The sequence below is a fragment of the Macadamia integrifolia genome, chromosome 13, assembly GCF_013358625.1.
Source record: "Macadamia integrifolia cultivar HAES 741 chromosome 13, SCU_Mint_v3, whole genome shotgun sequence".
Lineage (NCBI taxonomy): Eukaryota > Viridiplantae > Streptophyta > Magnoliopsida > Proteales > Proteaceae > Macadamia > Macadamia integrifolia.
In genome coordinates this window covers 6060031-6085287 of record NC_056569.1, presented here as the reverse complement: position 1 = coordinate 6085287, position 25257 = coordinate 6060031, and the positions used below count along the sequence as shown (strand labels likewise).

Here is a 25257-nt window from a genome sequence, read left to right as displayed (position 1 = left end):
CTTCTGGGGAGGTGAAATTAAATCTTTTTCGAATCTATTTTCAAGCCACAGATCTATATAAGGAATCAAGTAAGCTCCCCAGATTGTTCTCTTTCATTCTTCAAAGCAAAATTTGTTTTTAGTTTCTGTTCTTCTGTGAATTCTAACAATCTTACGACGAATTTTATTATGTGTATCGTCTAGTTCGCTCCGATTCTGGAAGTATTCAATAATGGGGCTATCGTCCACTACTACTGGCAGTGAAGGATTTCAATTTTGTGTATTTGATCTAAGAAGGGGACAACATGAAGGACAGGAGCTTGACAAGATTTTATTCTTTTTTCCTGCTGATTTGCCCTTCTCCACGCGACTTTCTGTAATTGGGCTTAGCGAAGGACTTATCACCTTTACAAGGTTAGTAGAATCATTCTGGTGATTTCTTTTTTCACTTTTATATTGAGATTATTCATTTCTTTGGCAAACCTTGTGAAAATATGATTCGGAAAGAAAAATACACATCTGGGTTTCATGAGCTCTGTCTTTAGCATTTTCATACACTTCGGTTTAGCGTTTCTTAGAATGTGTGAATAAATGATATTCGTACCATTCGCATTATGTAATCTCTGATCCAAATAATTAGCAATATAAATATGACCTTGTGAATTTATTCATACAACAGGCGATAATTAAAGAACACTCTTTGATGATAATGGGTACAGCTTAATATTCCTGGAAACTTCCATTCTGTCTGTGAAGCAGGGCCCTTTAACTTTGTTGTCATGCTGTATTCGTTGACGCTAACTCGAATGGAAAAGTGCCTCAAGCACTGAAAATTCAACTAACAATTCAGCCTTATCCCAGCTAAATGGGTTAGGCTACATGGATCCTTACACTCCAATCAGCTCTATTGGAGATCATACTTGATACAAGGCCTAAGAGCTGTGCATGTTTTTCCTCGCTACTTCTCCCGGAGTCATTTTAGGTCTGTCTTTGGTTCTTTTCGCCCCTTCATTCTGATTCAAATCTCTCCTTCGTATTGGAACATTTAAAGGCCTCGGTTGAACATCTCCATGCCACCTCAAGTGACTTCCTTGTAGTTTTTATGTATGAGAGTTACTCCCAAGTCAGCTCTAATTTGATCATGCCTTACTTTATCCTTCCTAGTTTTGTCACACGTCCATCTTAACATTCTCATCTCGTCTACGCTGAGTTTATCTATATGATGCTTCTTAACAGCCCAACAATATGCACCATTCATTATAGCTAGTCGTATGATTGTCCTATGTATATTTAACTATGCCCACATATTTACTTGAATCAATTTGGCCACCACGCCAATCATACGCCAAATTGATTATAACCAATCAATTTGGGAATTATAGCCAATTGTATGATTGGTGTGGTGGCCGGTCGTATGATTTTCCTATGAAGTTCCTTGTACACAAAAGATAATGGAAAACTGCAAAGCCATCAGGGCTCACATACACTGGGGCCATAGCAGCGCATATCAAATTCCATCAGCAAAGAGTAACGAGTAAAAAAGCCACTTTCATCCATCAACATAAGGAAATCTATTTATGAACAAAACAAAGTGATGGTTCTTGTTGGGAGATAACTTTGAGATTCTGCTAAAGGATTCAAAACAGAATCTGGCACAGATTCACTCATCTTCTTTGATCATTCAGTTCTGTTATTATCGGAAATCCACCATTCCTATATCTTCTTGACTTCCCTGAACTGTCCAACAGAAGGCCTTTTGTCCAGAGTGTTTAACTGATATTTTGTATTGTGCTGATTTCATTTCTGCAGTTACTTTGGTTCTTTCAATTCTCCTAATTTTGTGTTTTTTCCAAGTTGTTGGCATAACACCAGTTTTATGCAGAATTTTCTCTCCTGAAGCTGCCTGTGAGGTCATTGAAGCAGAGAGGCACTCCCATGTTTTCTATCAGGCAGAGCCAGATATCTGGATGGTGATGGTGTGAATTCTTTTCATTATGTCCTCCTAATGATGGATATCAGATAGTTGCAGGTTACATTGTTTATTAAAAGAGCCATTGCTTGAACATCATTTGCTCAACAAATTTGAGACTTGGATCATTAGTTCAGCATCCTTCTTTCCTCATCTCATTCTTTAGTTCCTCAATTATTGTCTACCTGGCATCTACAAGTTTAACTTCATAGCTCCATCTTTCTTGAGAATTAATATACCTCCTTTTGCTATTAAAACCAGGACAGAGCTAACCAGATGTCCAATTAAACAAAAATATCCTTTACTCATTTCTTTCTGTTGAGTTTTGTAATGATGAAAATTCTGTTGTTCATACTTATAGTTATAGAGCAATCTATGTGAACCCAATTGTGCTGTATATTTTTTCGTTCGTGAATTTTCTTTTATTTACACTTTAAAGTCCTTTTTTTGTCCGTCGAAAAGTTTTACAAGCATCTGTCAGTTGTTCTAAGCTTGTTGAGGTTAATTTTGTTTTTTCAAAATGGTTGCATAAGCATTTGCTAGTTTTAACTCAAGTTAACTTATGGTGACTTAATGGAAGGCCAGAAGGCGTTTACCTGCAATGTGTTGGAAAACCATGACAGATGTCAAGCGCATTTCACAAAGGTGAAGGGAGGCAACTGTTAGCAATTTGATGGCGCTATATGTGTAACTTACCCTTGTTTATATAGCTTTTGTGGATTTTATCCGGGATCTCATAACATAAATGCGAGGAACCTGAACAATATTTAAGGCAGTGTTCTGAAAGGGAAAAGAAAATGCAAGAAAAAAGGGCTCTAAATAAGTGAATGATAAAGAAGAAACTATTGCCGACATGAGTTAAATATTGATAATATGTCGCTACTCTTGTGAATATGCTCTTAGCCCGATAATTGGCTAAAACGTTGGTTGACCCTGACATCAGCTAGAAAGACTCATTATAAGAGCCTGAACTCAAACTTTTCGAACGAAATGTGAGTATCAGACATAGTTGTCAAGGCGTCGCTAAGGCGACTGTCGCCTAGGCCCCAGGAAAATGTGTTTTGGCACTTATTTATGCCAAATATCATTTAAGTAAATGTTTTTTATATTTGTTATTTCATTTACTTAAATGATATTATTCATAAATAAGCAAATAACCCCCTATTTGAATCCAATAAAAATAGTTTAAAAATCAAATTCCAAAAGGATAAAAAGTCAAAACCCCAATCCAAGAAGAAAAACTGGATTTTGGTTATAGGGGCGATTTTCAACTTTTAAATGCTGGAGTTTTTCTCAATTATGAAAATTTTATAAATTTTATCATGTTAAAACATTGCTAAAAACCAAAAGTCCGGTAAAATAATTTTTTGTTTTGATATCCATAAAATTATTTTCATTCAGGCGATTTTAACAGCATTCGCGCACTTAAAAATAAGTTTGACCGGAGCATAACTTTGTCATGACAACTTAGATTTAAGTAATCTTAGACTTGTTGGAAAGCTGGTTTTATATTATAACTGATACAAAAAGTCTCATGTAAAAATAATATCATTTGACTAGTCAAACTTATTATAGAACCAGAGCATTGCTCTAAATTTGGATTTTTTATAACTTAATATGACTTGATGTTAATTTTTTATGATTTAATATGGCTAAATGTTGATTTTTAATGACTTGATGTTGCTCAATCTTGATTTTTTATGATACAAGGTATATATAGCTTACTAAATAATGTTAGAAAATAGGAAAAATAAAAAATAACAATTGGTCGCCTTGTTCGCCTCAAGGCGTTTGCCTTCTCGCCGAAGCGCTTAGACAACTCTCCACCGCCTTGATTTGCCTTGGTGCTGTGACAACTATAATATCAGAAAGCAACTACCTATGATGCAAATCCATGGCAAGAAGCTTGTTTCCTTCTGAAACAATATCAAACACAGGAAACCAGTGCTAGCAATGTAAGAGAAGAGAGAGAGCTGCAAGCTTGGAGAGAAAAATAGGCTTATGGTTTGTACAATTTGTCAAACTGTGGGCACTATAATATTATATATAGTGAATTAGTACTAGAGATTTACAATATGCCTTGATGCTAGACATCCTACTAAACAGTATATAAAATACTTCTACACCCAAAATTATGTACCCAAAACCTTCTTGCTGTAGAACCAGCATAATAACAATACTCTTCAATTCTCCCCTTCAAGCGAGCATATGAATTATCCATGCCCAGCTTGAAACAACCTTTTCAGAAAGCATGACTAAACAGAGGCTTGGTAAACATATCACCGAACTGATCAGGTAGTTATAGCCTCCTCTGTTCTCTTAGAGGGCCGTTCCCTCATTTTTCATGAAGATGCATGTTTCTACCCTCTAGACTTAGCAAGTGATTTTATTTGAGGCCATGGTCGCAATGCTGTGTACTGAGATGGATTGATTCACCATCTAATTGGGTCAACCAGTTTACAAATTGGCACTGGGTGAAGTGGAACTAGTTTTCTTAGTAACACTATTTTAATTCTATCATCTATTGAATGGGTGAAGAATGAGGGGTTCTCCATTTCATTTCTATCTTGGCCCTACAGTTTGGGCTAGACTTTGGTATTTAGTAGGGATTCTCTCACATCATTGTGGGAAGCAACCCAGCATGTGCAATGGTTTGAATAGGGGACCATGAGAAGAGGCCCTGGGGATTCGTGAACCTCCTTAGACATCATTGTGGAAAGAAAGTGGTTGGCAACCCAATAGTGGGTGTTGAAGCCAAGAATATGTTATGGTTATACCATTCAAGTATGGATTGTTGTTGCTGCTTGTACTTTTCTTTCCCTGTTTTGGGGGCTTTTGGTGTTACCCTTAATAGCGTTGTATTACATTTTTTTGGGGGCTCTTTCCTCTTATTTATTCGTCCAAAAATAAAAAAATGATATAATTTGCAAAATGTGATTTTTATTGTATAGATGTGGCCAATTTACCTGTTGATTAGTGTAGGTGGTACTTGTGATCAACTAATTGATTTTGTTGCAGATTGTCGAGAAAAATAAGGAGGCAGAAGCCATTTGGCGGATTGATGCATTACAACAAGTTCTTAAAGAAGTATACTCCCTTTTTATGATGTTTCATGGATCTATACGAGCTTTACTTGAGAAAGAACCTGGTGGTGGACTTGCTCGTTCTCATTTGTATTTTTTTGTCATGGATTATTTAACTGGTGGGCATAATCTATCATGGCAGCTAAGAAGCTACTTAAAGTTGTCCTTCTGGTCTCTTATGTTTATTAAATATTGCATATCTATTTGGTATACTTTCACTAGTTGTTGCAATGTCAACAGTCTATCTATGTTGGAATTGTAATTGTGTACTACCATGGGGTAGTCAAAGATGAAATTGCTGAATTCTTCATCTTAGTTATTGCCTTTTCTTTTGTGGCAGATTTTCTTGCTGGGAAGAAACTTCAGTTACCATCTTTTCGTGACTGTTTAAAGGAACGCGGAACTGTTCAAATGTTGACTGTGGGGCGGGAGGCTGCAATTGAAGTTCAGGTAGATGACATATTTAACTCCTTTTTTTTTTTTAATTTTGGAATGCTCATGCAACAACACCAACAACAACAACAATAACAAACTCTTATCCCAACTTAATGGGATCGGCTGCATGGATCCATCTATGCACACAAAGTAGGGGGAAAAAAAAAGATGTCAAAACAGAGAAGGGGGCTGAAGAAATGAAAAGATGAGAGATGAGTAAGAGGAACGAGTCTCAGCCCATCAAGTCAGGAGAATCTCAGCTAGTTGGCTACATGGATCCTTGCCCTCCAATAGGCTCTATCTGTGGTCATACTTGGGAGAAGACCACTATGCATGTCATTCTTCACAATTTCTCCTATGGTCATTTTAGGTCTTCCCCTAGATCTTTAGCTCATTCGATCTGAATCATATCACTCTTCCTTACTAGGGGTATCTTCAGGCCTCCATTGAACATGGCTATACTACCTCAAACGGCTTTCACGGAGCTTGTCATTGAATTCTCATGTTTTATCAAAAAATTCTAGGAGTACTGAGTTTGGTACTTTTTCTGGCCTTACATATCAGAGTATCACATATAACTTTCTTCAAGGATCAACTTATCTTTTTTTTGTGAGGAAGGGTCAAAATATTGATGCATCTTGGTCAATGCTTCCTCCTCCCTGTTAGCTTTTCAGTGATGGAATAGAAGCTTATTTTGATGGGACTGGGCTGGGTTTGTACCTGACAAGTTGTCCATTTTGTCTACTTAATGCTTGGTGTGGATAACCTTGTAACTTTGAGGAGCACAAAGCAGTACACAGTGGCAGGGTCAAGTGCAAAAGCAGAACTTAAGTCTCACATGTAGGTGCATTATAGGAAAAAGTCCTCTTGGAGGACTTGGGAAACTTTCATAAAAAAAGAGTTGGGGGAAAAAAAAAGGGTGTACCTGGTGCACGTGGCTCCAGCATGAGGAGTTGGAAAACACATATACATTATCATTACCTCTTCCAGCAGAAGAAGAAATAAAAAAGAGAGAAATTTTCATATTTGCACTATAATAAAGCTAATAACTAAATGGCATTGACATTATTTTTATCATTAACCACAATCTAGTTCAACATGATAGTTGATCATCATAAAGTAGAAGTTAATGTCAGGAAAAATTTGTACACTCATGAGGAAGGGTAGCCACGTTGCAAAGATTTTCCCCAAAAGATCTAGTAGGGTACATCATAGTTTCTAAAGCCAGGATGAAATGGTGCTAAACCGGATTTTAACCAGAACTTCCCTCTATTTTTTCTTTTTTTTTAGTTTGGTATGGGTATAGAACTGCCCAGGTCTGAAGCCAGAATCATACTGTCTAGTTTTCTGAAAACTGCCTGGTTTCAGAAAACTGGCTGGTTCAGTTCGACCGTTTCCCTGGGGGAAAGTTGAACACAAATGTGCTAGAAAATAGATTTGAAACCAAAACCTTTTGTTTGAGCAGCTTAGCGCCTACCATTGTGCCAACTGCCCTCTTGTTTTATTATGGTTTCTTCCCCCCACCCCCACCTTCCCAAAATTTAACACGTTTTTTTATTTATCCTTAAACTGCAGTTTGACTGGTCAAAACCGGTCAAAACTGGAGCTGGGCCATAATTTATTTTTAAAACTACAGTTGGACCAGTCTAAACCAGTCATGACTGTTCAAAACTGGAACTGGGCCTCTTTCTGGTTTGATGTCAGGGAGGTTATAAAAACTATTGGTCCATCTCAATTATAGCTTGAACAAGCTGGCATTTTTGATAGCCATGCATGCGTTTGAGGGAGGGGGAGTGTTGTGATATGTAAGTTAGAGTACCATGTTCATTTTATATCTGTTCTTCCACTGGGGTATTATAGTCTTTGTATATGACTACATATTAAAGTGACATATTCAGAAAAACACAAAGTTTGCCACTATTTTCCTCGCTTCCTCTCTTCTTCTTTTTAATTCATGAAAATTGAACAGGCTTATTACATTCAAGTATTTAGTATCTCTGTTTAGTATAACACTGGAGTACCAGTGTCCACGCCGCCAAAAGGCATAAAAGGATGGACATCAAGTTTAAGTCTTATGCAGAAACCCCTTATCCAAAAGGGGAAAAAAGTCTATGGTTCTTTAATATTCTATCTGTGGTTGGCTATGTGTACTTTTCAATCTCAAGGATTCATTGTTTTCTTTCAGGATAATTTAAGAGATGATTTTTATTAATCTTTCAGTATACTAACCATTTATGTACTTTTTTGGTAGTCACTTGTTAGGGTAGTGGAATCTGCATGTGCTGGGAATACTGCTTGTAACTCTCTGGTCTTGTTTCAAGACCTGCTGGTGTCCACGACGCTTTCTTCTGTAGGTTTGACATTCAGTACTTATCAAGATGAATTGTTACTTAGCACTTTATGCACCGTAGGAGATCGTTAGGAACCAAAAATTTTATTTGCATGGTGATAGTATTCCAGTGAGCATTGTTTCTGGTGCATAATTTTAGCACATCTTGAAGCTTACCTCTCACATAGTATTGTTTGCAGGATGATACAGTAAACCTTTTCACTTATGCGATTCTAAGGCTGACACCATTTGCACTATCCTCTGGAAGTAGTTCATGGTCCTATTTGCGAAAGGGAAGCACGCCCTCTCTCATTGCCACAGGATCTATCTCTCCAAACTTGGGTTCTGTTATAGAACAAACTCACACCTCACGTGATACTTCCCCTGGTGGGCAGGGTCAAAGATATCATGTTCCAAGGCCCTTGCAACGTGACAAGTGGTCTAAAGGGAAGGACGGTTTCCTCGTTATTGAGACATCAGGTGCAGAAGTTGGTAGTTTAAATTCTTCAAGTCCAACAGTGTGGCTCCGGCAGTCGGATGAAAGAATGTATCTTTGTATTTTCCAGCAGAAGAACCTCACCATAATCCTTCTCATTCCTGTTAGCTCTATGATTAATGGAGAGCAGGGAATTTCCATGGTGAAGCGACAAATTCTTGAAAATGTCAGCATCTATCATCCATTTGCTACAAATTCTACTAATGTTGCTATTTTCTGCCGTTAAACTTCTAATGTAGATGTATTTCTTTCTTCAGATGCTTGATGAACATCACCGTATCACTTTCATGTGTGCATTAATTTTGACCTTATGGATACCTGATTCATTCTCCTTATTAGACCCCTATATACTGTCTTGAACAAAATGGGTATCAAAATGATCACAATTTATGTCAAATCTATGTAATCCTAATCTTTGCATATTACAAATATGATTTTACCTGCTTTATTTTGATGCATCTTGATGGGAATGTAATGGCTGACAAAAAGGATGACCCTATATAAGGATGGAAGGCCTTAATGAATAGAGTCGGGATGTCTTTATTGGTCATAGTGTTCAATTTAAAAAGACTAACCAGTTGGTGCACATGACCCTATCCTTGAGTTTTAAGGTTACGGTCAACTTCCGAACAACATGTTATAGACAAATTTTTTTTGGGTGTGATTAAATATTCATTACCAACAAAGAGAAAAAACTAGGAGGACCTCAAAGGGGGGGGGGGCGCTAAGAGAAAGAAACAATTCTACAATACAAAGGGGGAAAACACACCACTTCAGAGGATAGGGGAAAGAAGCAATGAAGAAGGAAGGCATCAGGAGACAACGATATGCCCTTAGGGAGTTAACACAACCAAGGAAGGTCCTTGAAACTTTGCTTTTGACTTTGAAGGAGATGAAGGCCTGAATCTGACGAAAAGATCTAGAATTGTAGGTCCATCTCTTAAGGTTGCGCTCCATCCAAATATGAAAGACTGTTGCTTCAAAGGCAAACTTCCCAATCATATCATAGAAAGATTTCCCCACAAACGTCATCCACCCAAATCCACTCTCTTTGGAAGGAGAGGATTCTTCTCTGCCCAGGCCAATACTTATCGAAGATCCTAGACCAAATCGAAGAGGAAAAGGGACACTCGAAGAAGAGGTGATTAACATCTTCAATGGCATTCCAACAAAGATAGCAAGCATGGGAGACTGAGATTTGCCGATGATGAAGAAATGACTGTGTTGGAAGGAGCTAGGAAGGGCTCTCCAGACAAAAGCTATGACAAGGAATATGGTCATTGAACACAACTAACTACGCTAAGGGAAAATGGGCCCCCGAGATCTGACAAGGTACCTGGCCAACTTAGAACTGAATAGATCCATAGATGAGGCCGTCCATATAACAATATCACCTGACCCTAAAGGCCTTCTTGGGATGGAAGGCAAGAAACTCCAAATTGCTGTGAAATGGGGGGAGAGGAGCAGAGCCCATCCATCCTGGATAATGATATCTGCAACTACTGAGTGTCTGTGAAGACCCAGACTATAAATCTCTTGATGCATAGGTGTGAGACCTATCATATCGATCACTTGCACAATAACTCGACCCATCTCTTTTGGTTTCAAACTCAAGGGCTTAATACTCCTAATCATAGAAACCTGATTTCATTTTCTTCGTAAGTGATCTTGATGCAGTTGCATGTGTATGGTTGGACTGGCATGACCTGATTTGGAAACCTAAACCAGGATGAACCAGGTCCAAACTTGGATTTTGGTCCAATACGGTTGGTTGTGTTATTGTTGTAATTTTCATTTTATTACATGAGAGTAAAATATGTAGGAGATAGTTTCCTTGTTTGGTATAGTTTTATCGTTTCAGTCAATTTCAGTTTTAAACTTTTAGTAAAGTCTCTCTTGGGAAGCGGGGGGGGGGGGGGGGGGGGGGGGGGGTAAGGCTGCTCACATTTGCTCCTTCCAGACCTTGCAGTAGCTGGAGCCTCCTGCACTGGGTTGCTCCTTTTTCTTCTTAGTAAAGTTTATTTATGCATATGGTTGTAATTGATATTGATAAAGATTGGAATTGAATGAATTTTTTAGTTTATGCTGGTTGCGGTGATAGTTGAAGGTTGGTTCGGCTGTTGGATCTTCTTTCTCTACTGCTCCTGAGTTCTGATCTCTTTCCCCATTCCAAGTGCAATCTACTTTTCTCTCTCCTTTTGTTATTTTCTTTTTATTCTCTGGTTTTCCTTTTCCATAACTCCATATCACGGTACCCTGTTCAAGTGGTACTAACAGTCCCCACATAAGTAAATCGATCTCTCTTGTAAAATCTCCTTTCTTACTGAATTGGAGTTAGGCGCAAGTGTTGAAGGTTGGTGCTACAGCTTTGGCCTTTTCTGGGAAGTGTTTGGGGGTATATAATGGAATATGCCGGTCACAGAACACTCCAGTTTCACCTCTCCACTTCATCCATCCCCCCAGAAAATTAAAGTGGGATGGATAAAGAGGAGAGGTGCAACTAGAGTGCTATGTGACTAATTTATTCTTTTAAAATTTAAAGAAAATTCTATAAAACTATTATAAGACCGGCTATGATGTATAGGCCAGAATGTTGGGCAGTTAAGAAGTCTCATATAGAGACGCTATGTGTCGCAGAGATGAGGATGTTAAGATGGATGTGCAGAAAAATTAGGAAGAATAAGGTAAGGTATAAATATACTTGAGGAGGTTTGGAAGTTGCCCCTTCGAGAAGTTGTTTGAGGTGGTATGGCGATATTCAATGGAGGTCTGAGGATGCCCTAGTAAGGTGGAATGATATAATCCAGATTGAAGGAGCGAAAAGAGCTTGAGACAGGCCTAAAATGAACATAGAAGATATTGTGAGGTTGACATACATAGTCTAGGTCTTGTCCGAAGTATGACCTCAGATAGAGCCAACTAGAGGTCAAAGATCCACGTAGCCAATAGCTGAGAGCCTGAGATTTTCCTGACTTGCTGGTATTGGGCTTCTTTCCTTTTACTTTCACTTTGCCTTTTTTTTTTTTTTTTTTATCAGATCCATGAGCCAACCCCATTAAGTTGGGATAAGGTTGAGTTTTTTCGTTTTTGTTGTTGTTGTTTAGGGGTATATAAAGTTTAACTCTGTACACAACCTGAAATTGTCACTCAGATATCAAAAGGCTTGTTCGGTGTACGAGTAACTTAACTCCTGGAATAAAATCTTGTTCAACTTGCTTCTTATGGTCACTCCTTATGATGTTCAGTTTAAGTGAATGCTTTGGAGACATGTTAGCTGAGTGGGTTCTGTTCTAAACTAAGCTTTCAGCTATGCTTCATTTGTAAAAGTACAAATTTTCCTGCGGTGGATACAGGATGATATCAATGGGATGGAACAATACTTGCATCCATTTTCCAAATATTACCCCTGGTACTTACTTGAATATTTTAGATAACTAGACAGATTTTGAACAATACTGGCGTCTTTCTTTTTTTCAGGCTTCAATGAAGATCTTGAAAGTTGATGAAAAGCTATCAAGAGGATGGGGTGGTGAAAATGCTTATCATGTCCGTGGATATCGCTACCTGTTGTTTGATGGTGACCAAAACATATCAAGGGCTTCTCCACCAGGAAAAGTTACTACTCTGTCAAAGGTTGGTCAATGGCTCCTTTGTAACTTCAGACAGGATTGCCATAATTTTATTTGCAATGAGTTGCATGATTTGTGGAGTAGTGGAAAATTGGAAAAGGCAAGTAGTTACCACCAGCAAATGCATTTTTACCTCTTGTCCAGTGTTAGCCCTTGTTTATGTGGGGATTTTAGATAGCTTTGGCATGGAAACTTGTGTTGATTGTATGATTGGATTATATGATTGGATAAGGGTAAGAAAAAATTAAGCAATTGTTCTGGAGAGGAGAGGAAATCTCCCAATGGCAAGAAAACTACTCTTAATCCCTAATGCTTCCTCTGCCTTCCTTATTTATTAATTTTTTTTTTGGGGTGTTGTATGTGTAGTAGATAGGCTCTGAGAGTAGAGTATGTTTCTGTTGAGTTCTCTGTTGGAAACTTGGAATGTTAAGCGTAGTTTGAGAAATATCTAACCTGTACATCTGGGACAATATATTACTCATACATGTGTAACTATTTACATCTCTTTTTTGTGTTAATAATATAAAAGAAGGGAATCGATAGTCCTCTTTTCTGCGATCTGTCTCTTCCTCACCTCTTCTTTGTTTCTCCTCCCATTCTAAGCTTGATTTGTCAACAGTCATTTTCCACTGGTTATCTAACTCAACTTGGTATCCGAGCCCGGTTGCGGGTTTGAGAGTTGGTGGGTGATTCCCTGACTTAACCATCCTTGTGAGGAATCCAGAAGAGGAGGGTTTCATAAGTCATTAGAGGGTGTAAGGATCTATGATTGAGATTCATAAGGTTGTGAGAAACTGATCTACTATTGTGATTGAAGCTGGAAAGATTGAATCGATGAAGTTCTAGGGCCAACACTTCAGTCCGCCAGAGCTGGATGTCATTTTCTGGTTCTTCTTAGTCTGAGACGTGTGGAGCATGAAACCAGCACTATTCAGGTCGCTTATCTCATAAGGTTGTGAGAAACTGATCTGTTATAGTGATTGAAGCTGGAAATATTGAATTGATGAAGTTCTAGGACCAACACTTCAGTCCGCCAGATCTGATGTCATGTTCTGGTTCTTCTTAGTCTGAGATGGAGCATGAAACCAGCACTATTCAGGTCCTGGAGTCTTATTTCAGAGGCCTAAGTGCCAAGTTCAGAAGGGTGTTTACTGGTTACAATACCTCACACACGGATGCACTGCTGTACCACCAGGAAGGTATGGTTCTGCTTCACTCTGTTTCTGGTGCTTGGTTCCGTTACCTATCAGATTTGTTTGGTGAGTTGAGATGTTCTGAGTAGAAGCTTCATGTTTTGAGAGTCTTGAGTTTTTCCCCTTGATAAAACATAGATGGAAGTTTCTTTATATATTTTTGTCATGTTTTTGAAATCTGATAGAGAGTTCTTTTGAATTGAGAAGGATTGTCTTTTGGTTGTAGGGAGAGTGTGGACACCTCACTTGTTAGGGTATCCAACCTGATTTGGTCAATGTCTGAAGAGAATGGATCAGTAGAATCCACATATGCTAGAGCAAGCGGTACGACTCCAAGTTTGCTGCCATGGATAGTTTAACTCTCCATATATCTATTGACAACACCAATTATCTGGACTGGTTACATTAGATCTTTGAGAAGTTGTGGAAAGTTAGGATATATATCTGAAGAAATTAAATTTTTGAGTCTCAATGATCCAGCCTATCAGAAGTGGGAGACAGAAAACCCCACAATGATGACATGGCTGATCTTTTCTATGAAACTAGAAATTAGTATGAGGCTGATGCGTAAATTAATAGCAAAGGAAATATGGGACTTGGTGTCCAGGACATTCGATCGAGTGAGCAATTCAGCAAAGGTTTATCATCACCTCCAAAATATTATTACCATAAAACAGTGCGAGATGTCAATTTATGAATATTATAACAGAGTGATTGGTCTATGGGAAGCATATGATCATTGTATGCTGCGTAGTTCTCGCCCCCCCCGACCTCACACATGCGGGAGCCTCATGCACCGGGTATGCTAATGATTGGTCTATGGGAAAAATATGATACATTGTAGAGATCTAAAGTTATCCAATCTTGATGATGAATCTAAAGTCTATTGAATTTGTGACGAGTGGATCTTTATTTATTTATTTTGGGTGAATAAAAAATTCATTACCAAGAAGAGATGAACAAATACAGCCCAAAAGGGGGAAAAAGTGAGAAAGAAACAAGACCCATCCTAAGAGGATGGGGCTCTAATCAGAGAGAAGGGGAAGATCCCAGGAGACAATAATATGCCTATTCCTTGGGGGTTACCAATACAAGTAGAGGTGACAGCCAAAAACTTGACTTTAATGTTTAAGGAAAGGGAATCCCAAATTTGACGAAGAGATCGAGAATTGGTAGTCCATTTCCTTAGATTTCTCTCCATCCAAATATAATTGATAGTAGCATTGAAGGCAAGCTTTCCTACAATATCATAGAAGAGCTAGAATAAGTCATATCCACCCAGAGCCATTTCCAATGAAAAGGGAGAATCCTTTGTTTTCTCGGCCAACATTTTGAAGGACCCCTTTCCGAATTGAGGAGGGAAGATCACAATCAAAAAATAAGTGGTCAACATCTTCGGTTCCATTCCAGAAAGAGGCAGTGTAATGGAAAAACAACAATTTGACGATGAACAAGTAAAGATTGAGTTGGCAAGCAGTTGGAAAGGGCTCTCCAGACTATGAAACTGTGGCGAGAAATGTGGTTGTTTAAATGAACAAGCTTACGCCAAGGAGACAAGGGGCTGAGAGACCTAATGAACTCCCAAGTCGCTTTAGACTGAAGGCTCCAGAGGAAGATGAAGACCAAATAACCCTATCACCCGATCCTTGAGTTCTTCTCACAATGGATGGAAAAGCATCCCACACACTAGTAAGAAAAGGGGAGGATGACACCGGAGGAGCCCATGCTCCAAGACTAATTATATCAGCAAGCTTAGAATTCTTGGGAAGGCCCAATCTGTAAATAGTTCTCGCATTGATCAAATGACAAAAGAGTCCCAAGGGTGCCAATGATGAAAAGCGGATCTTAATTCTTCTTGGAGGTCTGAACCAAGAATATGAGCCAATTCGAGTTTATATTTTGGGTAAAGTCCATCTTTCATCTTTACATGAAGTGTGCAGCTATCCACAGAGTGAAGAGACAAAAATACAAGCTATCGAGATAAACCCTTTCCTGGAAAAGTCTGCTTTAGCTTCTGTCTCTCATGGAGGCAGTCAGTTTGGAGGAAGAGGACATGGTGCTGGTCGTGGGGATGACAAGGATAAATTCAAATGTGAGCATTGTGACAAGACAACATATTAAACAGATGTCGGGAGCTTCATGGTCATCCATCTAGATTAATGGTTGGTAGCTCTCACAGTGGGACAACAGGAGCTGGTGCTAATATAGTTGTTACTAACAATGACCCTTCAGGATATCCTTTCCATCAGGGCCACATACTGATGGTAGCATCCTTACTAGAGAAGAAATTGAGACCCTCTTTGACATGTTATGAAAAATTTGGGATGTAATTTCACTACTTATTGCCTCATATGCTCAATCAAAAACCTTCTATGTTTAATACCTCCATGGTCCACTTCTTGGATCATTGATTCGGGTGCCACAGATCATATGGCCGGTATGTCACATTCCTTTATCTCTACATTGCCACAGATGATATGATCGGTATGCCACAATGCTTTGATCTCTACCTTTGCGTTTCAAAGCGTATCTAGCATTTCCCCGATATGTCTCCGAGATGCCTCTTAAAACCTAACTTGCTTTCTGATATGCTGTCCAATTCTGGTGCTTGAGTCACATCTTGAGGTAGAGTTCCTTTCAAACCCAACTTGGCACCTGAATCTGTGACCATCATTGGAGCATTAGACATGGGGCTAGGAAGAGCCACATGGTATGCTATTGATTCTGTTTCTTAAGAATTCTTGTCTGACATAGTTGTTCTGGTTCTGCTACTGGTTTTCCTAGTATCTGTAGATTTTCTCCAATATTCCATATTCTGTTGTCAGAATTGGATTATATTCTGATGGTTGATTCTGCTAGTAGTAGAGAACTCAATTAAAGTTAGCGTCTGTTCTGAGTATTCTGTCTTAAGTTGTAAAACCTCTCCCAAATCTAGTTGCATTTTTGTCCTGCAATCCTGTTGTGAGCTAGTTTTCTGCCAGACTATTCTGTGGCCTGGAGACTGGTTTGCATTAGGTTGACCGGTTCTTGCTGCACCAAAACTGAAAAGGTGAGGAACTGGAAAGTAAGAAGCAGTCATTTGTCTGGTTTGTCAGTATTCCTGAAAACTCTTTGGATTTAATCTATCACCTGTTTAATCTATCACCTGTTCTCTAAAGGTTTGATTCTAGTGTCAGATTCTTGAAGGTGCTGCTTGCCCCCCCTGGTAAGGACCTTGCATTGTTGTTCTCATGACAAATTCCTAGTATAATTGTGGTTTCATGAAATGCTTCATACTATGCCTTCATCTCTGTGAGATCTATCACTTATCTCTTTGTATCTTCCATTCTGACTTTCTACTTGAGTTCCTTCAAGCCCTGAATTCAGATTTTTTAGATTTTTTATGAGGGTGCTTACAAATTTCACATTTGGCCAGAGAATTTAGCGGCCAATCACTGAGCCAAAATGCTAGTTTCAACATGGTAGAAAAACTAAGCCAAAGGCAGTGGTGACTGACCTTGCCCCTGATGTGCCTTTTCTCATCAATGGATTACTGACGTATACGAAGGAGTGCAGTTCGTTCAATAAATTCCTACCTCTATATCTGTGTCTGAGATGTTTGGAATTTTCATAACTCCATGGACATGCAGATTCATGTTTTTGGCTTCCATATAGTCCCTTAAATTTCAATCACCAATAATATAAGAATGCTGCTTTTCTCTCTGATTCAATTATTTGTATTATGCTCATGCTACTATGAATATTGTGCTGGTTTTTTTCTTTATTTTTTTCATTAAGTTTTCCAGTTACATATTATCTCTTTTATCCCTATGAGTCTCAGGTTCTATCCGAATATCTAGTTACTTTGGTTGTGGGAAAAATTATCAAAGTGTAATTTAGTCGTTTTCAACTTTTTCAGCAGTTTCTTCGTTGTTGTGTTGCAGGACTCTCTCCTTTCCCTTAATAAGTTGAGAGAAGAAGTTGATATAGAGAAGAGGAGAGCAAGACATGACGACCCCAGTCATGAGAAAGAGTTGGAAGTGTGCATTAGAGCGAAAAACAATGCATGGGTTATTGCTAGGGTTACGAGGGGGAAAGAACTTTATATGGTCCTTGAAAAGGCCGATGAAACACTTCTTTATGCCTCCGATGCAGTTGAGAAGTTCAGCAACAGGTAGACACATTTCTTTTAGCTTTGCTATTTGATTTATGCATTTACATCAAACTTCCTTGTTTATGGTTAATAGTCTTACCAGTGACCATTGAAGCAAAAAACTACGAAAACTTCCGTTCCCTGCTTTCAAGTCAAGATAAATGCTCTCTGATCTGACTTGAGAAGAATGCCTTGCTGCATAACCAAACACGTGACAAATGGAAATTTATCCTTGAAGTACATTCTGGATCCTTTTAGTGTTACCATATGGCCATACCTCTTATTACATAAATGGATAAACAGTTGAATATTCCATCATGATATTCCTTTTATCACTTGAAACATGTAAGACACCGTCGTGCCAGAAATTACCTTCTTGGTAAATAAACTTGGTAACCATTATCACTTCTTACTGAGGTGCATTTTTTCTCTGAATCCAGCTGGCTTGGGGCTTATTTTTCTGTAGACTCATGGTATCAAGTATCGATATATGTATTGACCGTACCAGTCCAATACATATCAGATTTTGGGCTTAGGAAACGATGCAGAAATGCAACATGGAGGAAACATGGAAGGGCCAATAGATGGGGCTGTATTGACCTACGTGCTCTACTATGAAAGAAAAGAAAAACAAGGGAATGGAGAGAGAGGGCGCTCACCTCTATTATTGCTTGAAACCATGTAGAAAGACAGATAAGAAGAAACCCTTTTACAGTTTGGTCTATTGAAAATTTTACCCTCCTTTCATTCTTATTGCTTTGTGCTTCCATGTAGATAGATCCATTCCGAAAGCCACTGATTTGGAATCTTCAATTATGGTTATTGTTTGCTATGCTTTTTTTTTTTAAGAGCAATTTTTTTTCCGTGTCAGCCCTTGATTGCTTAGTTTAATAGGCATAAACCATGACATATGTGTTCATTATTGAAGAAATCAAATTTAAAAAAAATTGGGCCAGTTATTTTTGTATGGGCACGTGAATCCTGCACTGGCCATCAAGGAAGCCCTTCTTCGGTGGTTCAAATATTTGTCATGTGACGGCTCAGGTGGGGCCTAAATTTTTTTGGACAAGTAGACCCCAAGTTCACTTGCTCACATATATCATTCGTTTGTTTTTTGAAATGTAATGAATCTTCAAAGCTTTATACTACCATATGGCAACTTTTATTCAGTTCAAAATTTACAGGTAATCATGGTATAATGAGGCATACTTGTACACAAGATTTGAGCCCTAATTGATCTGCCATGTGGCGGATAGTGATCCTACCACCTTACATCCTATGGTCAGACCTAGTTATAGCTATTTATGGTGTAGTATGCTTCAAATAGTTGTTTGCATGTACCCTAAGCTTATCCATGTGTATCCTTTGTGCACCTTGTGTCTCTGAACATCTCTTAAAACTACCCTTGCATTATGTTGACCGATTCCAATATAACACATAACCTAGACTGTGTATTGGGCAGTTAATCCTTTGTCAGATGCAACATTTTCTACTGCCATTTTGTTTCTTTCTCTTCCATGTATTGGGTAGCTTTGTTAATAAAATTGCTATTTATTGAAAACGATCTCCAAAGGAATTATTTACAGTTGGTTCTGGATCTCTATGCAGGTATTGCAACGGATCTTTTTCTTTGGATTAGGTCGAAGTCACTAGTTCCAATATCAGCACATAGTGAGACAGCAAGAGATACATGTATTACATGCAGGGAGTAGTGCTAATAGTCGGTACTGTTCTCTGGAACAGAAGGTTTCCCTGTACTGCTAATTTTTTGTAGGAGGAGAAGAAAAGAAAAAAATGTAATTGATGAAATGTAACTATATTTTGTTCTACAATGAGCTAAAGAAATTTTTTCGTGGGAATTTTTTTTTTTCCTGAATATAGGTTGGTATTTTGAAACAACAGAGCCAAGATGCCCAAATATCAAATGGTAACACAGGCAAATTCATCATGATGTTTACTGAGTTTGACAGATCAAATACAGCTTCTGACCATCATTAATCATGTTCACATCAAGGATTCTACCCCCATCTTCTGATAAAATGCAGGAATCCGCCGAACATTTTAATTGCTCTGCTGCCATCCTGATGAGCTCCTCCATGGTTCGTGGAACCCACAGAACAATCCCTTGTCTTCTCTTATCCATTGAATCCCATGGGTGGTAGGGAAACGCTGTGCATTTCCCATGTGCATGCTTTTTATCTGTTTAGAACAATGTGGTTGTTAATAACTTGCAAAAAATGATGGGATCAGCAACATAAACTATGACAAACAATGCAAGTTCACCGTAACAAGTTAAAATGAATGTTGCTGTAACGGAAATTTTCACTATCAAATGTTAAGGATTTTTATCTTTGAGTTTCCAAATAGCTTATAATAGATGAGAAAATTTGAAATTCTTACTCTTTTTATCTGAGAAAGAGCAACATTTTTCCCTTTTGTGGGACACCTAAAGCACAGCAACTGTGAGGGTTTGTGGGAATATAACGTTTCTCCATCTAAGGAGATATGGCCCAACCAATCTTAAGGGCATAGTGTTGGGCTGTGCAATGGGTTTCACATTCTACCTTAAAACCCACAAATAGGGAAAAGGCTAGGTATGCTGTTGCTATAATCAAATCTATCTCTCTCTCTCTCCACTTGGAAAAGTCCCCTATGTCCCTCTCATCTTAGCCCTCCCATTCGCTAGAATATGCAACAATTCTAAGGCTCCGTTTGGTATTGTTCTAAAAAAATGTTTCTGGAGTTTTTTCGTTCTATTGGAACGAAAAAACGGAATTTTCTGTTTGGTGCACTTATGGTCCGTTTCTGTTTTTTTGGAACAAAAAGTAAAAAAAAAACTGAAAAAACGAGATTGGACGGAACTCCATTTTGGAGTTCCGTCTTCCCAGTTTCGTTCCATTTTACAAAAAAAAAAATCCCAATAAAAATATGAAATTTTGAAACACCATTTTTTCGTTTAAAAATTGCATTTTGACACAGAAATTGAAATTTTCGTTTTTGACACGAAACGGCGTTTCTGGAACAGAAACAATACCAAACGGACTCAATGTAAAGATTGAATTCCTCTATGAACTTTGCATATCTCACATTGAAACCAACCTTAATAAATATAATCAAGCAAAAAATAACACGAATAGGAGCAAACCCTAAGTGGTGACACAGGAACTGGGAGTCTCATCAGAACTGAACTGAATATCTGGGGATAACCCCATGGAATGGATGGTAATCAGTTTGCAATTATTTAGCATCTTTTTTTTTTTTTTTTTTTTTTTTAGACCTTTTAATCTGTAATTTTTTTAGTTTCTTTTGTTTCAACAGAAGCATGAAAATAGAGTAACGATGATACCTCGAACTTCTTGAGAGTATTCAGGGTTTTTAGACAACTGGACAGACTTTGCACCTTCCAGTAGCACAATCAAATTCTTGTTGCCACACATATGGCCTTCAGCACGTGGAGTGTTTCTCCATCAGCAAATGGCAGAAAATTGTAACATCATCTTCTCAGAATTTACCAATCAAATAAATGCAGAGACTAAATATTCACGTTCTACATTGAATATTAGTTTCACTTATTTGTATTCTCTCCAGTTTACTTCATTCAATGTGACTATCTTAGGGACCTGATTTGCTGGGACAGATCTAAGTGTACAGGCAGAATCATGGACCCTAAGTATTTAAATGAAATCTTTTATCTTAGGCTTTCTTGGCGATGCAAATGAGCTGCCTGTATACTTGGATAAATCCAAAGAAGTGGTCCAGAAGAAACATCAAGCACCATTGAAGCTGACATTATGAAGCAAAGTATGCAAATCTGCAGTTCTTTTGACTTCACATCATTATACATAGGATTTTCTTATTGACACTCCTGAAGGTGTCACATAATTTGTAACCTCACATTTTTGCCCATTTAGTATAACATATTTTTTTTCAATGAGTATAAATCTTGTCATTTCATGTGTATTCGGAAAATCTGCAAACAATGACAGTTTTTTATAGTAGTTCAAATTATTTTAAGGGGCAATCAATAGGAGGAGAACTGGAGAAGTTCTAAAAGACCTACAGATGTGTCATTTAGACAGTCCTTTCAAAAAATTCAGATAAATATTTTGTGGAAAAAAAAGTGAGCCTGATTTAAGGAACAAATAAAAATGGAAAACTAATCAAACCAACAAGAAGAACCCAGTGATACCTGTCCTTAGAGAGAACATTTGCACCAGCTTCTACCAGAATTTTTGCCATCAAATATAAACCTTCTGCAGCAGCTACATGGAGTGGTGTTCGGTGATCATAGTATTTGGAGTTTGGATCAATGCCATTGGCCAATAATCTTTTCAAGAAATCTGAATCACCCCTTATAACAACATTGCACAGATAGCTTCCAACATTATCAATGTTTAAGGATGCTCCTTCTTTAACTAGTAAAGATGCCACCCGGTCATGCCCATTCTTGATGGCTTCAAGTAGAGGTGTATTTCCAAACTTATCTAATGATAGAAATACACAAGATTAAATATTAATAGGATATTGCTGTTGATAAATGCATAATCTAGTGAAAGAATATTGAAAAACCCTGCAAGAAAACTGCATAAGAAAGTTACCTGAAATGTTGAAATCCACACCTTTTTGGATAAGGAAATTTGTGATATCTTCATAGCCTCTTCATGCAGCAAGATGCTGTTGAAATCAAAAGCAAATTTATCATGAAATGACATATTTCCTTCATTTATAGTGAAGTGTACAGTCAACAGATTTTTCAATAATATTCTTAAAAAATACCAAAGTTACAATAATCATTTTATTATTCGATAACTTTCCTCATCCATGGGAAATGAGGGATCAAACTCATAAGCTTATGGCTGCTGACAGTACATCAAACAATAGAGCTATGGAACCAAGGACAAATAGTCTATATGGTAATTTAGGAATAATAATTCATTGCCTATACTTCAGTTGAAACTCTTCAATTAAACAACAGAAAAGAGCTGAGGGTGGCATTGCAACTATATAGTAGCACACATTCCACTGCATTCATTTCAATGCATAATCTCATAAAAAAAGAGGTTGTAGAGTGACCCTGATGATACATCAACTGCTATCCAACATTTAATGGTTGGAATTGAAAAAATTGTATCAATTGATGCTACTAATTCCCTGGTATGCATGTGCAATTCATATAATGGACTGAAACGCATAATCAGGAAAATACCTATATCCTTGATCAAAAATTTGGACCAAGCTTTTCCCCTCATCACCCCTATGTGTTGCCTTAAATAATCAAATGTAAGCAGAGAAATGGGCACAAGATCAATGGGAAATCATTAAGTATAACAATTCAACTGTGGTTGTACTAATGAAAGATAAAAATAAGTAATCAGGTGGTGGAAAACAACAGATGCTTGGAAATGACCTCAATAAATTACAAATGGTCGGAACTGAGATCAGGTTTTCAGTATGCTAGTTCATCTTCTTCCTTACTATTCCATATTTTTCTAATTGAAGCATCAATAACAAAATATGTCCTCCTAACTGGATCCATGGATATTCCATCTTCGTGATCTTAATGTTTTTTACTTGGTTCTTTTATAATGATGAATTTCAATGGAGGCCTAGGGATGCCCCAGTAAGGAGGAGTGACCTGATTCAAATTGAAGGAGCAAAAACATCTAGGCGAAGGCCAAAGATGACCGCAGGAGTAGTGAGGAAATACATGCATAGTTTAAGTCTTGTCCCAAGCATGACCTCGACTAGATCCGTTTGGAGGGCTAGAATCCATGTAACCGACTCCATTTAAGTCATATTTTTCTGTTTTGTTGTGTTGCGTGCCTTCCCTTTTACCTGTTCTTTTCTTTTGCTGTCTTTCACCAGATCCATGTAGGAGACCCTATTTACTTGGGATAAGGCTGAGTTGTTGTTGTTGCTTTATAATGATGAAGTAAAAGAAGATAACAGTCCTGTGTGGCTATTTCACATGTCTTTTGATATAGTTTTGCCAAGCAGAAATCCTGACAGTTCTCGGAATTTAGGTTTAGTCAAAAGTGCAAAGTTGGAGAGCAGCAGGCTTTTGTCACAAGCCATACCTTGAAATCCGTTATCCATAAGTTAAAGAGCCTTCCGTGCTGTTATTCCTGATAATGACCAACTTTTAGATTTCTTAGTTTCCCCCAAACAATTGTTTTAGTTCCTAGAGAATCCAATTTTGCATTTCCCGAATCAAACTTGATGGTAATGTAAAATAAGAGAACTATAGAAAAAAGAGCATAGAAAGGAGGGGGATTTGGAAAGAATAGTTGGCTCTGTCACTATTTCAGTCACATGGAAAAAAAAAAAAAAAAAATCCTTTGCAGCAGCAGCATTCATATATTTGAACGCTCCCCCACCCTCTCAATTTAAACATAAATATATCACCATACCCAACTTTGAACTTATTTCTCAAAATTGGTGACTGCATCTCCAAATTGATCTTAAGAGTTCAAAATGGATCAGACCATTTTTGTCATGGCTGCATCTCAAATGAACTGGCAATGGAGTTCTATATATCCTTTCAGTATATCACTGGCTACCTGATTGTAATGGTAAGTATTCATAGATCCAACAACTATGAAGCCCATTTGCTTAAGGATAATCTTCAACTACATCAACTTCACAAACTGTCTGTGTCATTGCCTTATATTCTGCTTTAGTGCTAGAATGAGCCACCACATTCTGCTGCTTATGCTTCTAAGCTACAAGTGTTAAACAGTATAGTGTAGGGGGTTTTATGTTATATCTTTAGTACTGGTTGGGTTGAGTTGTAATGGATTTAGTTGTAATTATATTCTGTCTCTGTCCAGGTAATTTTCTATTTATTAATTTATAAGTATGTGGACCTAGGCTCATGGTAGGCTATTCTGAATCTTACCGCAAGCTCTATGGTTTCTCCTCCTCCGATCTTGTTCTCTCCCTTCTCTCTTCCTTTCTTCTCTTTCTTCCTCTTTACTCTTGTGAGTACTGATTTCCTGGTTCTTATATCATCACAACTAGCTTTCTAGAGACAAAGCATACAATTTGTAGTGGAGCTTCTATCAGCCAGAAAACCAAACAATCAACATCTGAATAGCTTCAATATCTAGACTTTTGAAGTAAAAGAAAAATATGAACAATAATGCTAGTAAGAGAGAACCAAAACTTATCTGTAATGCTAGTAGCCAAAAAATCAGACTAACACCTTGGTAGGAGATTTCCGACAACGCACTTGATGATGCTTCAAATGGTACTCTTGGAAAGAGTGAATGTGGGCTAAGTCACGTCACGTCACTTGATGCCATCCTAAAGACCATTGACACCCCCAATGATGCAACCAGGACAAGTGCAAATTGGTCTCCAAGATAAAACAACTCTTGGTTTCCGCAAGAAGAAGGGCACTATCTTATTGCGGCTCCTCAAGTGCTACAAAATTATGCAGAGGCTTGAAAAAGACTTTCAAAGGAGAGTTGGAAAATCAAGTAGCTCAAAGAAGAATAACAACAATGTGTTACTTGGATAAACAAACAAGAGAAGGGAGGAAGACACTTACGACAATCACACCTAAAGTGTAAGCGACATCCTCTATTTATAGTGGAGAGATACCCCTTGGTCCACTTGTCCAAAAGGATTCAAGAGATGTCTCTTGAAGAGAGAAGACACTAAAAACTAGCCGTTACCATCGTCCAACGAATCCCAGCCATTGTACAATGTACAATTGTCAATGTCATTGAGTAGTCAAATAGAGTTCATGATATGTTCCTAACAAACCATATCTCTGAATCTGCTCTATCCAATATTTAATAATCAAATGCCAATGTCGGGAAAACAACAACCAACATCAGTAAAGCCTCATCAAATATCGGTCAAAGATTTTTTTTTCTGAGCCTGAATCTGACTACTAGAAAAAAATAAACCCATTAGCGCCCCGCCTCACCATTGTATGACCTGGCCCAACCCGGCTCAGTGTATCTGCTTGTGAAAATAAAACCCAACCACCAACCACCCCCCCT

General features: G+C 38.0%; 1 protein-coding gene and 1 pseudogene across 10 annotated transcripts; one reads left to right on the top strand and one right to left on the bottom strand.

Moving 5' to 3' along the window:
* LOC122058773 (vacuolar fusion protein CCZ1 homolog B-like) lies at positions 1-19104 on the top strand. 10 transcript variants are annotated; one of them, XM_042621449.1, is made up of 10 exons: positions 1-69; positions 184-393; positions 1862-1955; positions 4967-5150; positions 5372-5481; positions 7718-7816; positions 7996-8457; positions 11769-11924; positions 17037-17266; positions 18854-19104. In XM_042621449.1, the coding sequence occupies exons 2-10, from the start codon at positions 212-214 to the stop codon at positions 18882-18884; spliced, it is 1548 nt and encodes a 515-aa protein (XP_042477383.1). In that variant the 5' UTR covers positions 1-69; positions 184-211; the 3' UTR covers positions 18885-19104. The 10 variants fall into 10 exon arrangements, with proteins under 10 accessions (XP_042477383.1, XP_042477382.1, XP_042477381.1 ...); XM_042621448.1 differs by having other exon boundaries at positions 7984-8457; XM_042621447.1 differs by having other exon boundaries at positions 7984-8457; positions 11769-12020.
* Positions 19087-25257, bottom strand: part of LOC122059861 — a 28203-nt pseudogene continuing 22032 nt past the window's right edge.